Source organism: Pseudophryne corroboree, chromosome 4 (genome assembly GCF_028390025.1).
Source record: "Pseudophryne corroboree isolate aPseCor3 chromosome 4, aPseCor3.hap2, whole genome shotgun sequence".
NCBI lineage: Eukaryota > Metazoa > Chordata > Amphibia > Anura > Myobatrachidae > Pseudophryne > Pseudophryne corroboree.
Window position 1 is genome coordinate 375,769,416 of NC_086447.1, and position 17,134 is coordinate 375,786,549.

General features: G+C 49.1%; 1 protein-coding gene across 3 annotated transcripts in view; it reads left to right on the forward strand.

Annotated features, from left to right (window-relative positions):
- LOC134909605 (major facilitator superfamily domain-containing protein 8-like) overlaps positions 1-17,134 on the forward strand; it is a 304,598-nt gene that overhangs the window by 15,785 nt on the left and 271,679 nt on the right. For all 3 annotated transcript variants that reach the window (XM_063916651.1, XM_063916650.1, XM_063916649.1), the window contains exon 2: positions 8,944-9,018. In XM_063916651.1, the coding sequence (XP_063772721.1) occupies positions 8,944-9,018 (75 nt within the window). The remainder of the gene's footprint in view (positions 1-8,943; positions 9,019-17,134) is intronic.

The following is a 17,134-nucleotide window of genomic DNA, read 5'->3' on the forward strand; positions in this document are numbered from 1 at the left end:
TGTGGGATGTGAAAAAACTACCTGTAGTATTTCCTGAATCAGATAAATTAAATGAAGTGTGTGATGATGCGTGGGTTTCCCCCGATAGAAAATTATTGGCGGTATACCCTTTCCCGCCAGATGTTAGGGCGCGTTGGGAAACACCCCTTAGGGTGGATAAGGCGCTCACATGCTTATCAGAACAAGTGGCGGTACCATCTACAGATAGGGCCGTACTTAAGGAGCCAGCTGATAGGAGGCTGGAAAATATCCAAAAAAGTATACACACACATGCTGGTGTTATACTGCGACCAGCGATCGCCTCAGCCTGGATGTGCAGAGCTGAGGTGGCTTGGTCGGATTCCCTGACTAAAAATATTGATACCCTTGACAGGGACAGTATTTTATTGACTATAGAGCATTTAAAGGATGCATTTCTATATATGCGAGATGCGCAGAGGGATATTTGCACTCTGGCATCAAGAGTAAATGCGATGTCCATATCTGCAAGAAGATGTTTATGGACACGACAGTGGTCAGGTGATGCAGATTCCAAACGGCACAAAGATGTATTGCCGTATAAAGGGGAGGAGTTATTTGGGGTCGGTCCATGGGACCTGGTGGCCACGGCAACTGCTGGAAAATCCACCGTTTTTTACCCTAAGTCACATCTCTGCAGAAAAAGACACCGTCTTTTCAGCCTCAGTCCTTTCGTCCCTATAAGAGTCATATCTGCCCAGGGATAGAGGAAAGGGAAGAAGACTGCAGCAGGCAGCCCATTCCCAGGAACAGAAGCCCTTCACCGCTTCTACCAAGTTCTCAGCATGACGCTAGGACCGTACAGGACCCCTGGATCCTACAAGTAGTATCCAAGGGGTACAGATTGGAATGTCGAGACGTTTCCCCCTCGCAGGTTCCTGTAGTCTGCTGTACCAATGTCTCCCTCAGACAGGGAGGCAGTATTGAAAACAATTCACAAGCTGTATTCCCAGCAGGTGATAATAAAATTACCCCTCCTACAACAGGGAAAGGGGTATTATTCCACACTATATTGTGGTACTGAAGCCAGAAGGCTAGGTGAGACCTATTCTAAATCTGAAATATTTGAACACTTACAAAGGTTCAAATCCAGATGGAGTCACTCAGAGCAGTGATAGCGAACCGGGAAGAAGGGGACTATATGGTGTCCCGGGACATCAGGGATGCTTACCTCCATGTCCCAAAATTTGCCTTTCTCACCAAGGGTATCTCAGGTTCGTGGTACAGAACTGTCACTATCAGTTTCAGACGATGCCGTTGGATTGTCCAAGGCACCCCGGGTCTTTACCAAGGTAATGACCGAAATGAGGATTCGTCTTCAAAGAAAATGGACGACCTCCTGATAAGAACAAGGTCCAGAGAACAGTTAGAGGTCGGAGTAGCACTATCTCAAGTAGTTCTACGACAACACGGGTGGATTCTAAATATTCCAAAACCGCAGTTGTTCCGACGACACGTCTGCTGGTCCTAGGGATGATTCTGGACACAGTCCAGAAAAAGGTGTTTCTCCCAGAGGAGAAAGCCAGGGAGTTATCCGAGCTAATCGGGATCCTCCTAAAACCAGGAAAAGTGTCAGTGCATCATTGCACAAGAGTCCTGGTAAAAATGGTGGCTTATTACGAAGCGATTCCATTCGGCAGATTTCATGCAAGAACTCTTCAGTGGGATCTGCTGGACAAATGGTCCGGATCGCATCTTCAGATGCATCAGCGGATAACCCTATATCCAAGGACAAGGGTGTCTCTCCTGTTGTGATTACAGAGTGCTCATCTTCTAGAGGGCCGTAGATTCGGCATTCAGGATTGGATGCTGGTGACCACGGAGGCCAGCCTGAGAGGCTGGGGAGCAGTCACACAGGGAAAAAATTTCCAGGGAGTGTGATCAAGTCTGGAGAATTCTCTCCACATAAATATACTGGAGCTAAGAGCAAATTTATAATGCTCTAAACTTAGCAAGACCTCTGCTTCAAGGTCAGCCGGTATTGATCCAGTGGGATAACATCACGGCAGTCGCCCACGTAAACAGAAAGGGCGGCACAAGAAGCAGGAGGGCAGTGGCAAAACTGCAAGGATTTTTCGCTAGGCGGAAAATCATGTGATAGCACTGTCAGCAGTGTTCATTCCGGGAGTGGACGACTGGGAAGCAGACTTCCTCAGCAGGCACGACCTCCACCCGGGAGAGTGGGATCTTCATAGGGAAGTTTTCCGCATGATTGTGAACCGTTGGGAAAGACCAAAGGTGGACATGATGGCGTCCCGCCCGAACAAAAAACGGGACAGGTATTGCGCCAGGTCACGAGACCTTCAGGCGATAGCTGTGGATGTCCTGGTAACACCGTGGGTGTAACAGTCGGTGTATGTGTTCCCTCCTCTGCTTCTCATAACCAAGGTATTGAGAATTATAAGACGTAGAGGAGTAAGAACTATACTCGTGGCTCCGGATTGGCCAAGAGGGACTTGGTACCCGGAACTTCAAGAGATGCTCATAGAGGACTAATGGCCTCAGGAGCTAAGAAGGGACTTGCTTCAGCAAGTACCATGTCTGTTCCAAGACTTACCGCGGCTGCGTTTGACGGCATGGCGGTTGAACGCCGGATTCTAAGGGAAAAGGCATTCCGGAAGAGGTCATACCTACCCTGGTCAAAGCCAGGAAGGAGGTGACCGCACAACGTTATCACCACATGTGGCAAAAATATGTTGCGTGGGTGAGGCCAGGAAGGCCCCACGAAGAAATTTCAACTAGGTCGATTTCTGCACTTCCTGAAAACAGGAGTGTCTATGAGCCTCAAATTGGGGTCCATTAAGGTTCAAGTTTCGGCCCTGTAGATTTTTTTCCAGAAAGAATTGGCTTCAGTTCCTGAAGTCCAGACATTTGTCAAGGGAGTATTGCATATACAGCCCCTTTTGTGCCTCCAGTGGCACCGTGGGATCTCAAAGTAGTGTTGGGATTCCTCAAATCATATTGGTTTGAACCGCTCAAATCTGTGGATTTGAAATATCTCACATGGAAAGTGACCATGCTGTTGGCCCTGGCCTCGGCCAGGCGATTGTCAGAATTGGCGGCTTTGTCTTACAAAAGCCCATATTTGATTTTCCATTCGGACGGGGCAGAACTGGGACTCGTCCCCAGTTTCTTCCTAAGGTGGTGTCAGCGTTTCACCTGAAACAACCTATTGTGGTGCCTGCGGCTACTAGGGACTTGGAGGACTCCAAGTTGCTAGACGTTGTCAGGGCCCTGAAAATAAATATATATATATATATATATATATATATATATATATATATATATATATAAATTCCAGGACGGCTGGAGTCAGAAAGTCTGACTTGCTGTTTATATTGTATGCACCCAAAAAGCTGGGTGCTCCTGCTTCTAAGCAGACTATTGCTCGTTGGATTTGTAGTACAATTCAACTTGCACATTCTGTGGCAGGCCTGCCACAGCCAAAATCTGTAAATGCCCATTCCACAAGGAAGGTGGGCTCATCTTGGGCGGCTGCCCGAGGGGTCTCGGCTTTACAACTTTGCCGAGCAGCTACGTGGTCAGGCAGGAACACGTTTGTAAAATTCTACAAATTTGATACCCTGGCTGAGGAGGACCTGGAGTTCTCTCATTCGGTGCTGCAGAGTCATCCGCACTCTCCCGCCCGTTTGGGAGCTTTGGTATAATCCCCATGGTCCTGACGGAGTCCCCAGCATCCACTAGGACGTTAGAGAAAATAAGATTTTACTTACCGATAAATCTATTTCTCATAGTCCGTAGTGGATGCTGGGCGCCCATCCCAAGTGCGGATTGTCTGCATTACTTGTACATAATTATTGTTACAAAAATCGGGTTATTATTGTTGTGGGCCATCTTTTCAGAGGCTCCTTCGTTGTTATCATACTGTTAACTGGGTTCAAATCACAGGTTGTACGGTGTGATTGGTGTGGCTGGTATGAGTCTTACCCGGGATTCAAGATCCTTCCTTATTGTGTACGCTCGTCCGGGCACAGTATCCTAACTGAGGCTTGGAGGAGGGTCATAGGGGGAGGAGCCAGTACACACCATGTGATCCTAAAAGCTTACTTTTTGTGCCCTGTCTCCTGCGGAGCCGCTATCCCCCCATGGTCCTGACGGAGTCCCCAGCATCCACTACGGACTATGAGAAATAGATTTATCGGTAAGTAAAATCTTATTTTCTCGTAGTCCGTAGTGGATGCTGGGCGCCCATCCCAAGTGCGGATTGTCTGCAATACTTGTACATAGTTATTGTTACAAAAATCGGGTTATTCTTGTTGTGAGCCATCTTTTCAGAGGCTCCTTCGTTGTTATCATACTGTTAACTGTGTTCAGATCACAGGTTGTACGGTGTGATTGGTGTGGCTGGTATGAGTCTTACCCGGGATTCAATATCCTTCCTTATTATGCACGCTCGTCCGGGCACAGTATCCTAACTGAGGCTTGGAGGAGGGTCATAGGGGGAGGAGCCAGTGCACACCACCTGATCCTAAAGCTTTTATTATTGTGCCCTGTCTCCTGCGGAGCCGCTAAACCCCATGGTCCTGACGGAGTCCCCAGCATCCACTACGGACTACGAGAAATAGAATTATCGGTAAGTAAATTCTTATTTTAAGTGACATTCTACAACCCATATTCTAGTAGTTGACCAATAATTAATTCATGGTGGACACGTAGTTGGCCTCTCTGCTGTTCCCTAAGAATCCACACACAGCAGCCATGAAGGAGGACCAAGCAGAAGACTCCATTTCTGTCAATTTAAATTTTACTCTGGAAGCAGTTTCCTTTTTCGGGGGCCACCGAAAATGAAATCTTTTAGCTTCTCTTCCAGACAGGGAGGTGGTATGCGCCGCAATACAAAAATTGTGTCACAATCAAGTCATTGTCAGGGTTCCCTCGTCGCAACAGGGAGAAGGCTTTTATTCGAGCCTGTTCATGGTCCCGAAGCCAGACGGCTCAGTCAGACCAATCCTGAACCTCAAATCCCTAAATTTCTACCTAAAAAAAAAATTCTGATTCAAGATGGAATCTCTCCGGGCAGTGATCTCCAGTTTGGAGGAGGGGGATTTTATGGTGTCAGTAGACATAAAGGATGTGTCAGCGTCCGGAGTCTTACCGGTACGCTGGGGCCGCGGGGCTGGCTTCCTTGGCGTTGTGCGGGCTGCTGCGCCGGATCCGTGGGCAGCAGTAGCGGCGGTGAGGGGGTCCGCTCGTGGCCGCGGGACGCCGCTACAGCGGGTCGCTCTTGCTGAACCGTTGCTTGGAGACCAGGGGCAGTGAGCAATGTGGCTTTGCAAAAAGGTCTGCATTACTGGGCGCCGCCATGTTGGAGACCAAGTTTTAAGCATAGTTCCTGTTTCCTGTTTCTTCCAGCCAATCCAGGGGAAGCTCTCCCTATAAAAGGGGGCTGCTTTAGGACAGGGATGCCAGTGCTTCAAGTTACAACCCTGTTGTAGGTGCTTTAGCCTGTGCTCCCAGAATTCCTGCTGTATCTTGGTTCCTCCTGATCCTGCTTGGTCGGTTCTCTGTTGCTGCTGCAGCCCTGCCGTTTCTTGCCTGCTACTGCCTGTGGAAGCGCTCCTGGAAAACCCGGTCCAGTAAGACTCTTTGGGCACAGTCGGCCCCGGGTCTTCTGCCTCGTCTTTCAAGCCACACTCCACAGTTCTCCTTCACCAGCCACGCCTTTGTACCACTGACCACAGCCTGCAGATTATTATCTTCAAGCCTCATTTTCCAAACCACAGTCCACAGTCCTTGTCTCCAGCCACGTTCTCAACTACCATCCACAGTTCCACAGTTCATCATCTACAGTCTCGTCTTTCGAATCACAGTCCGCAGTTCTTCACCTCCAGCCACGTCTTTAACCATTGTGCTTCAGCCTCGGTTCTCTACCTCTGCCCTGTACATAATAAATACTTTCCATTGACTCTCAAACCTCGCCTACGTTCTTCATTGCTCCGTGTCCCATGCGAAGGAACTATATCCAGCCCCCTCATCTGGTTCATTCACAGCCTGCTACCTCCTCGGGCAAATCTCAGCTGCCGGATCCTCAAACCCTGCCAGATGTGACAGGATGCCTACTTGCATGTTCCCATTTATCCCCCACATCAAGCTTACCTGAGGTTTGCAGTTCGGGATTGTCATTACCAATTTCAGACGTTGACGTTTGGTCTGTCCACGGCTCCTAGGGTTTTCACCAAAGTAATGGCCGAAATGATGGTTCTCCTACGCAAACAAGGAGTCACGATTATCCCGTACTTGGACGATCTCCTGCTAAAGGCGAGATCCAGGGACCAATTGATGCAGAACATTACGCTCTCCCTGACAATTCTGCAGCAACATGGTTGGCTCCTAAACTTGCCAAAATCACAGTTGGTTACGACGAGACGGCTGTCGACACAGAATTAGAGTCTTTCTTCCAGTGGAAAAGGCTCTGGAAATTCAGAACCTGGTCAAACAAATGCTGAAACCAGCAAGAGTATCGATCCATCAATGCACTCGGTTGCTGGGAAAGATGGTGGTGGCCTACGAGGCCATTCACTTTGGCAGATTCCATGCTAGAGTGTTTCAGTGGGACCTGTTGGACAAGTGGTCCGGGTCCCATCTGCACATGCACCGAAGGATAACCCTGTCTTCCAAGACCAGAATCTCACTCCTGTGGTGGCTGCACAGCTCTCACCTCCTAGAGGGATGCAGGTTCGGGATCCAGTACTGGATCTTAGTGACCACGGATGCGAGTCTCCGAGGCTGGGGAGCAGTCACGCAGGGGGAAACTTTCCAGGGAAGATGGTCAAGCCAGGAAATGTCTACACATAAACGTTCTGGAGTTAAGGGCCATTCACAACGGCCTTCTGCAAGCGGAACATCTTCTTCGCAATCGGCCCGTCTTGATTCAGTCGGACAACATAACAGCAGTAGTGTACATAAACCGCCAGGGCGGAACAAAGAGCAGAGCGGCAATGGCAGAGGCCACAAAGGTGCTCCATTGGGCGGAAAGGCATACAAGCGCTCTGTCAGCGATCTTCATTCCAGGAGTGGACAACTGGGAAGCAGACTTCCTCAGCAGACACGATCTCCATCCAGGAGAGTGGGGTCTTCATCAAGAGGTCTTTGCAAGTCTTTGGGGAATTCCTCAAATAGACATGATGGTGTCTCGCCTCAACAAGAAACTTCAGAGATATTGTTCCAGGTCAAGAGACCCTCAAGCAATAGCAGTGGATGCCCTAGTGACGGTGTTTCAGTTGGTGTACGTGTTTCCTTCACTTCCACTCATTCCAAAAGTGATAAAGATCATAAGAAGAACAAAGGTTCGAGTGATCCTCATTGTTCCAGACTGGCCAAGGAGGGCTTGGTATCCGGATCTTCAGGAATTACTCGTAGGAGATCCCTGGCCTCTTCCTCTGAGGGAGGATCTGTTACAGCATGCGTGTTCCAAGACTTACCGTGACTTCATTTGACGGCTTGGAGGTTGAACGCCAGATCCTAGCCCGAAAGGGTATTCCCGAGGAAGTTATCCCCACCCTTATTCAGGCTAGGAACGGAGTAACGTCTAAACATTACCACCGTATTTGGAGAAAATACGTGTCTTGTTGTGAATCCAAGAAGGCTCCTGCGGAAGAATTTCAGTTAGCACGTTTTCTCCATTTTCTACAAGCCGGTGTAGATGCGGGCCTAAAGTTGGGCTCAATTAAAGTTCAAATTTCAGCTTTATCGGTTTTCTTCCAAAAACTTCCCTTCCAGAAGTTCAGACTTTCGTGAAAGGCGTGTTGCAGATCCAACCTCCCTTTGTGCCCCCTGTGGGATCTTTACGTGGTGTTGCATTCCTTCAATTTCATTGGTTTGAACCTTTGCAGAAGGTAGAGTAAAATTTCTTACTTGGAAAGTGGTCATGCTGTTGGCATTGGCATCCGCAAGGCGGGTGTCTGAATTGGCGGCCTTGTCTCACAAGGCTTCCAAGCAGACTATTGCGCGCTGGATCTGTCATACGATTCAGCAGGTTCATTCTACGGCTGGATTGCCGTTACCAAAATCGGTGAAGGCCGATTCTACCAGAAAGGTGGGCTCGTCCTGGGCGGCTGCCCGAGGGGTCTCGGCATTACAACTTTGCCGATCAGCTACTTGGTCGGGTTCAAACACCTTTGCGAAGTTCTACAAGTTTGATACCCTGGCTAATGAGGACCTCATGTTTGGTCAATCGGTGCTGCAGAGTCATCCGCACTCTCCCGCCCGTTCTAGAGCCTTGGTTATAACCCCATGGTTCTTGATGTGACCCCAGCATCCTCTAGGACGTATGAGAAAATAGGATTTTAATACCTACCGGTAAATCCTTTTCTCTTAGTCCGTAGATGATACAGTACGCACTGGGACGGGCGCCCTGCATCTGCAGTTATTAGTTGTGGTTACACACATGTTGTGTTACGTTTATAGTCAGCCTGTTGCTGATGATGTTCATGCCATTGACTTGCGTTGTGTTAAATGCCATGTTTTACGGCGTGCTTGAGATGTGAGCTGGTATGTATCTCACCTTAGTTTAACAATAAATCCTTTTCCTCGAAATGTCCGTCTCCCTGGGCACAGTTCCTATAACTGGAGTCTGGAGGCGGTGCATAGAGGGAGGAGCCAGTTCACACCCCTTTGAAAGTCTTAAAGTGCCCATGTCGCCTGTGGATCCCGTCTATACCCCATGGTTCTTAATAGGTATTAAAATCCTATTTTACTTAATTGAATATTTTTTCTACATTTCTCAATAAGAATCTTTTGCCCTAGGGGTACCATAAAAAAATTTCTGATACTCTAGGGCGCTGTGATTTAATAAAGTTTGGGAACCACTGGGTTGGTGGATCTTTTCTTATTTTTAATCTTATGGCATTTAGGTTACATATACTATAGAAATTAGTCTTCTATTTCTTGTTTCTTTTCCCCTAGATGTGACGCAGAGGAAGCGAAAATTGGCAAATGTGGTGATTGGATTCCTCTTCCTGCTCAGTGGCATTGAGTATGGTAAGTGATCAACCAATAAAGACTACTTTTGCTGCTGCTTGAAGTTATTGGGATCTTCTATATTTAGGGCTGTATCCTGTTAGACGCTGTAAATTACCGCGGTTAAAGGTCTTGCCCGGGGCTACATACTGACTTCAGTTTGTTCACTGCCGGCAATTTAACTGTACATGATCAGTGGAGTTCCTGCAGAACCTACATCCTGATACCGAGAACCACCTCCCGCAGACCATTTGAGCCCTAATTCAGATGTCGACGTAAGGTGCTATCGCTGCTGCTTACTTGGTAGTATGGTAATGCAGCAGGAGGCATCTGATCTAAGTAGACTTCTTCTTCTTGCATTAGTGTTCCATACTATGTCCTGCGCCACCATTGGTCAGCTGTGTGACCTATGGGGTCGTGCAAGTTGGCCACTGCAGAACGGAGATCCTGAACTTGGACTCCCCCAAAATGGCTGTGACACGCCTCCATTTTGGGAAACTGAGGCCGGCTCCAGCCCTTGCTCACCCTCCTACGGCTACAGACTGTCAATCTCTTGACGTCTGCAGTCGTAGTGTGTCCAACGATGCAGGACCGGTACTACACATGTGCAGTATGGATCCGGCTCATGCGCAAAGTACTTAACATCTGTACTTTGTGTCATGCGACCCAGATCCTCTGTGATCTGAATTAGGCCCTAGGTTCCTTGGAACACTGCTCATATCGACATCAGCAGCTTTAAAATACTAACTACATACTAGTGTCGAGACTACATACTAATGGTGAGAAGCTGATTACCTTATGGGAACATCAGAACACTTTACAGTACTATACATTTTTTTTATTTGACCCTTCTGTACTCTGACTGTACAGAGACACTACCAGTTAATATATTACATTGCTGTAACTGTTCAGTACTGCATATCTAATCTTCACAGATGCTGTTCCTAGATACAGTAATAGTGCTTTATATTTCTATAGCATATACTAGGAGACGTTGGTTGGTTTGTGTACATGTAGAGGGGGTGGTCAACTGTGCTTCTTGGGTGTCGTGTTGTGAAGGATTGTCTGCTACAGTGTGTTTTGGGGTGGAGGGGGGGCTAGGGGTTGTGCAGCTTGGTACTGTCGGTGAATCCATTCCTACTGGAAACTTAGCAATAGATAGAATATTATGAGTGCTCACCCTGTGGTGTGGTTGCAAAAGGGTGGAGGGGATAGTGTACAGATGTCTCCTCATACATCCAGGGCCATCTTTTCATATGGGCTCAATGAGCAGTTGCCCGAGGGCCCCAGGGAGTATAAAGGCTGATAGCTGAGGGTCCCCTTTTTCCAGGGGTACCAGATTTTTTAAAATTGGCCCAGGGGAACAGGAGATATCCGACTTCAAAGCAGTGGTCCCCATCCAAGCATGTTAATTGCGCTTCCGAGCCAAATATCTTGAGTTCTGTCTGACTTAAGGGCCCTACACACTGGCCGATTGCCGGCCGAGGTTCCCGACGGCTGAACTGGTGGCGGGCGGGTGTGTGTGTGGGGGGGTAGTGAAGTTTTATTACTCCCCCATTACCCAGCCACATAGCCCTGCATGCTAATATGGATGATATTGTTCATATTGGCTTGCATGCATAAATGAGCCAGCAGCAATGAAAAACGAGCGTGGGTCCGCGCATCGTTCATCGTTGGTGCATACACACTGAAAGATATGAACGATATCTTGTTCATTAATGAACGAGATCGTTCATATTTCTCTAACGTCCTAGTGGATGCTGGGGACTCCGTAAAGACCATGGGGAATAGACGGGCTCTGCAGGAGACATGGGCACTTTAAGAAAGAATTTGGATTCTGGTGTGCTCTGGCTCCTCCCTCTATGTCCTTCCTCCAGACCTCAGTTTAAATCTGTGCCCGGACGAGCTGGGTGCTGTTTAGTGAGCTCTCCTGAGCTTGCTATAAGAAAGTATTTTGTTAGGTTTTTTTATTTTCAGGGAGCTCTGCTGGCAACAGACTCCCTGCATCGTGGGACTGAGGGGAGAGAAGCAGCCCTACTCTCTGCAGATAGGTCCTGCTTCTTAGGCTACTGGACACCATTAGCTCCAGAGGGATCGTACACAGGATCTCACCCTTTGTCGTCCGATCCCGGAGCCGCGCCGCCGTCCCCCTCGCAGAGCCGGAAGAGAGAAGCCGGGTGAAAGAAGCAAGAAGACTTCAAAATCGGCGGCAGAAGACCCCAGTGTTCACTGAGGTAGCGCACAGCACTGCAGCTGTGCGCCATTGCACCCACACTACACCCACATACTCCGGTCACTGTAGGGTGCAGGGGGGGGGGGGGGGGCGCCCTGGGCAGCAATTAGGACCTCTTGGCAAAAGTTGGACATATATACAGTTGGGCACTGTATATATGTATGAGCCCCCGCCATAATATTGTACAGAAGCGTGGGACAGAAGCCCGCCGCTGAGGGGGCGGGGCTTCTTCATCAGCACTCACCAGCGCCATTTTTTCTCCACAGCTCCGCTGAGAGGAAGCTCCCCAGGCTCTCCCCTGCAGATTCACGGTAGAAGAGGGTAAAAAGAGAGGGGGGTCACATAAATTAGGCGCAAAAACATAATATACAGCAGCTACTGGGTTAACACTAAGTTTCTGTGTGATTCCTGGGACATATAGCGCTGGGGTGTGTGCTGGCATACTCTCTCTCTCTCTCTCCAAAGGGCCTTGTGGGGGAACTGTCTTCAAAAGAGCATCCCCTGTGTGTGTGGTGTGTCGGTACGCTTGTGTCGACATGTTTGACGAGGAAGGCTATGTGGAAGCAGAGCGGGAGCAAATGAATGTGGTGTCTCCGCCGACGGCGCCGACACCTGATTGGATGGATATGTGGAAGGTTTTAAATGATAATGTTAATTCCTTGCATAAAAGGTTGGATAAAGCTGAAACCTTAGGACAGTCGGGGTCTCAGCCCATGCCTGATCCTATGTCGCAGAGGCCGTCAGGGTCTCAGAAGCGCCCACTATCCCAAATTGTTGACACAGATACCGACATGGATTCTGACTCCAGTGTCGATTACGATGATGCAAAGTTACAGCCAAAATTGTCTAAAGCCATCCGTTATATGATTATAGCAATGAAGGATGTGTTGCACATCACAGAGGAAACCCCAGTCCCTGACAAGAGGGTTCATATGTATGGGGAAAAAAGGCAGGTGGTGACCTTTCCCCCTTCACATGAGCTAAATGAGTTATGTGAAAAGGCTTGGGAATCTCCAGATAAAAAACTGCAGATTTCCAAATGGATGCTTATGGCGTATCCTTTCCCGCCAACGGACAGGTTACGCTGGGAATCCTCCCCTAGGGTGGACAAAGCTTTAGCACGCTTATCCAAGAGGGTAGCCCTGCCGTCACAGGATACGGTCACCCTAAAAGATGCTGCAGATAGAAAGCAAGAGGGTACCCTGAAGTCCATTTATACACATTCAGGTACCTTACTAAGGCCGGCAATTGCGTCGGCCTGGGTGTGTAGTGCGGTAGCAGCATGGACGGATACCTTATCTGAGGAACTTGATACCTTAGACAAGGATACTATATTAATGACCCTGGGGCATATAAAAGACGCTGTCCTATATATGAGAGATGCTCAAAGAGACATTAGCCTACTGGGCTCTAGAATAAATGCGATGTCGATTTCTGCCAGAAGGGTCCTGTGGACTCGGCAATGGACAGGTGATGCCGACTCAAAAAGGCACATGGAGGTTTTACCTTACAAGGGTGAGGAATTGTTTGGGGAGGGTCTCCCGGACCTGGTCTCCACAGCTACTGCTGGAAAGTAAAATTGTTTGCCATATGTTCCCTCACAACCTAAGAAAGCACCTTATTACCAAATGCAGTCCTTTCGATCACAAAAAGGCAAGAAAGTCCGAGGTGTGTCCTTTCTTGCCAGAGGCAGGGGCAGAGGAAGGAAGCTGCACAACACAGCTAGTTCCCAGGAACAGAAGTCCTCCCCGGCTTCCACTAAATCCACCGCATGACGCTGGGGCTCCACAGGCGGAGCTAGGCCCGGTGGGGGCGCGTCTCCGAAATTTCAGCCACAAGTGGGTTCACTCCCAGGTGGATCCCTGGGCAATACAGATTGTGTCTCAGGGATACAAGCTGGAATTCGAAGAGATGCCCCCTCACCGATTCCTCAAATCGGCCCTGCCAGCTTCCCCCTTAGAGAGGGAAATAGTGTTAGCTGCAATTCACAATTGCAGGTGGTGGTCAAGGTTCACCTCCTTCAACAAGGAAAGGGTTATCATTCGACCATGTTTGTGGTACCGAAATCTGACGGTTCGGTCAGACCCATATTGAATTTAAAATCCCTGAACATATACCTGAAAAGGTTCAAGTTCAAGATGGAATCGCTCAGAGCGGTCATCGTAAGCCTGGAAGGGGGGCATTTTATGGTGTCTCTGGACATAAAGGATGCATAACTTCATGTCCCCATTTATCCACCTCATCAGGCGTACCTCAGATTTGTGGTACAGGATTGTCATTACCAATTCCAGACATTGCCGTTTGGTCTCTCCACGGCACCGAGAATATTTACCAAGGTAATGGCAGAAATGATGCTGCTCCTGCGAAAGCAAGGGGTCACAATTATCCCATACTTGGACGATCTCCTCATAAAGGCGAGGTCCAGAGAGCAGTTGCTGATCAGCGTAGCACGCTCTCGGGAAGTGTTACAACAGCACGGCTGGATTCTAAATATTCCAAAGTCGCAGTTGATTCCTACGACTTGTCTGCCTTTCCTGGGCATGATTCTGGACACAGACCAGAAGAGGGTTAATCTCCCGATGGCGAAGGCTCAGGAGCTCATGACACTGGTCAGAGACCTATTAAAACCAAAACAGGTGTCGGTGCATCACTGCACGCGAGTCCTGGGAAAGATGGTGGCTTCATACGAGGCCATTCCCTTCGGCAGGTTCCATGCGAGGACCTTTCAATGGGATCTGTTGGACAAGTGGTCCGGATCACATCTTCAGATGCATCGGCTGATCACCCTATCCCCCAGGGCCAGGGTGTCTCTCCTGTGGTGGCTGCAGAGTGCTCACCTTCTCGAAGGTCGCAGATTCGACATTCAGGACTGGGTCCTGGTGACCACGGATGCAAGCCTCCGAGGGTGGGGGGCAGTCACACAGGGAAGAAATTTCCAAGGGCTGTGGTCAAGTCAGGAGACTTGCCTTCACATCAACATCCTGGAACTAAGGGCCATATACAACGCCATACGTCAAGCGGAGTCCCTGCTTCGCGACCAACCGGTTCTGATTCAGTCAGACAACATCACCGCAGTGGCTCATGTAAACCGCCAAGGCGGCACATGGAGCAGGGTGGCGATGGTGGAAGCCACCAGAATTCTTTGCTGGGCGGAGAATCACGTAAGCGCACTGTCAGCAGTGTTCATTCCGGGATTGGACAACTGGGAAGCAGACTTCCTCAGCAGGCACGACCTACACCCGGGAGAGTGGGGACTTCATCAAGAAGTCTTCACGCAGATTGCAAGTCGGTGGGAACTGCCACAGGTGGACATGATGGCATCCCGCCTCAACAAAAAGCTACAGAGATATTGCGCCAGGTCAAGGGACCCTCAGGCGATAGCTGTGGACGCACTGGTGACACCGTGGGTGTTCCAGTCAGTCTATGTATTTCCTCCTCTTCCTCTCATACCCAAGGTGCTGAGAAACATAAGAAAAAGAGGAGTGAGAACAATACTCATTGTTCCGGATTGGCCAAGAAGGACTTGGTATCCAGATCTGCAAGAAATGCTCACAGAGGACCCGTGGCCCCTGCCTCTAAGACAGGACTTGTTGCAACAGGGGCCATCTGTCCCAAGACTTACCGCGGCTGCGTTTGACGGCATGGCGGTTGAACGCCGGATCCTAGCAGAAAAAGGCATTCCGGATGAAGTTATTCCTACGCTGATAAAGGCTAGGAAGGATGTGACAGCTCAACATTATCACCGTATATGGCGAAAATATGTGGCTTGGTGTGAGGCCAGGAATGCCCATACGGAGGAATTCCAGCTGTTCCGTTTCCTTCACTTCCTACAGGCGGTAGCGACTTTGGGCCTTAAATTGGGTTCCATTAAGGTTCAGATTTCGGCCTTATCCATTTTCTTTCAAAAAGAACTGGCTTCTCTGCCTGAAGTTCAGACGTTTGTAAAGGGAGTGCTGCATATTCAGCCCCCTTTTGTGCCTCCAGTGGCACCTTGGGATCTTAACGTGGTGTTGAGTTTCCTGAAATCACACTGGTTTGAACCACTCAAAACGGTGGAATTGAAATATCTCACGTGGAAGGTGGTCATGCTATTAGCCTTGGCTTCGGCTAGGTGTGTGTCAGAATTGGCGGCTTTGTCACATAAAAGCCCTTATCTGGTTTTCCATGCGGATAGAGCAGAATTGCGGACCCGCCCACAGTTTCTGCTGAAAGTGGTTTCATCCTTTCATATAAACCAACCTATCGTGGTGCCTGTGGCTACTACTGATTGAAGGATTCCGAGTCACTGGATGTGGTCAGGGCTTTGAAGGTTTATGTAGCCAGAACGGCTAAGGTCAGGAAAACAGAATCTTTGTTTATCCTGTATGCTTCCAACAAGCTTGGGGCGCCTGCTTCAAAGCAAACTATTGCTCGCTGGATCTGTAACACGATCCAGCAGGCTCATTCTGCGGCAGGGTTGCCGCTGCCTAAATCAGTTAAGGCCCATTCCACAAGGAAGGTGGGCTCTTCTTGGGCGGCTGCCCGAGGGGTCTCGGCATTACAGCTTTGCCGAGCGGCTACTTGGTCAGGTTCAAACACCTTTGCAAAGTTCTACAAGTTTGATACTCTGGCTGAGGAGGACCTTGTGTTTGCTCATTCGGTGCTGCAGAGTCATCCGCACTCTCCCGCCCGTTTGGGAGCTTTGGTATAATCCCCATGGTCCTTACGGAGTCCCCAGCATCCACTAGGACGTTAGAGAAAATAAGATTTTACTTACCGGTAAATCTATTTCTCGTAGTCCGTAGTGGATGCTGGGCGCCCGTCCCAAGTGCGGACTTCTTCTGCAATGCTTGTATATAGTTATTGCTTAAATAAGGGTTATGTATAGTTGCATCAGGGTTGATCTGATGCTCTGTTGTTGTTCATACTGTTAACTGGGTAAAGTTATCACAAGTTATACGGTGTGATTGTTGTGGCTGGTATGAGTCTTACCCTGGATTCCCAAAATCCTTTCCTTGTACTGTCAGCTCTTCTGGGCACAGTTTTTCTAACTGAGGTCTGGAGGAGGGACATAGAGGGAGGAGCCAGAGCACACCAGAATCCAAATTCTTTCTTAAAGTACTCATGTCTCCTGCGGAGCCCGTCTATTCCCCATGGTCCTTACGGAGTCCCCAGCATCCACTACGGACTACGAGAAATAGATTTACCGGTAAGTAAAATCTTATTTTTTCAGTGTAATCGCCCGGTGTGTAGGGCCCATTAGAGTTTTTCTGAGGGTATACTTCAAAAGCTGGGGCTCTACCGTTTCGGTGTACACTGGCAGCTTCTCTCTACCCAGAACTAGAGCTATCAGCCTTCCAGCAGCTGGTCCCTGCTCCACCTTCGCACGCCTGGTATGCAGTTTTATATTTTCATTGGTGGATTGCTCTGGCTCCTGAACTCTGATCCCTAAGTCCCCAGTACCAAAAAATTATGAATGTTACGCCCACTCCACTATCCACCCCTCCCCTGCGTATTAAACACCCCCTATCACCCTGGAAGTCATGTACCGGGGGCACCCTTCATTCAGCTCAATGCCCCCTTCTACAGTTTAGTGTTCTCCCTCCCACCCCATCTCCCACCATCTGTGCAGTAAAAGAGTAATTAGCAGAAATTAGTGCTCCAAGTCCTACATGCTGAGGGGAAGATAGAACACCCCCTATCAACCGTGGTACATCAAAGCTGCCGCTGATAGCACCCCCCACCCCTACCACTGGAGGATGGCTAGGGGCCCCAGTGCATTGCTTTGCCCAGTAGCCTACACTCCTGTTAAGACGGCCCTGCATACATCTTTACGCCAGTCGCGCCAAATGGCCCCTCTTGGCATGGCAGGTCGCGTGAGACTCTGCTAGTGTCGGGTGTCTTTTTTTGCTCATTAATTTGATA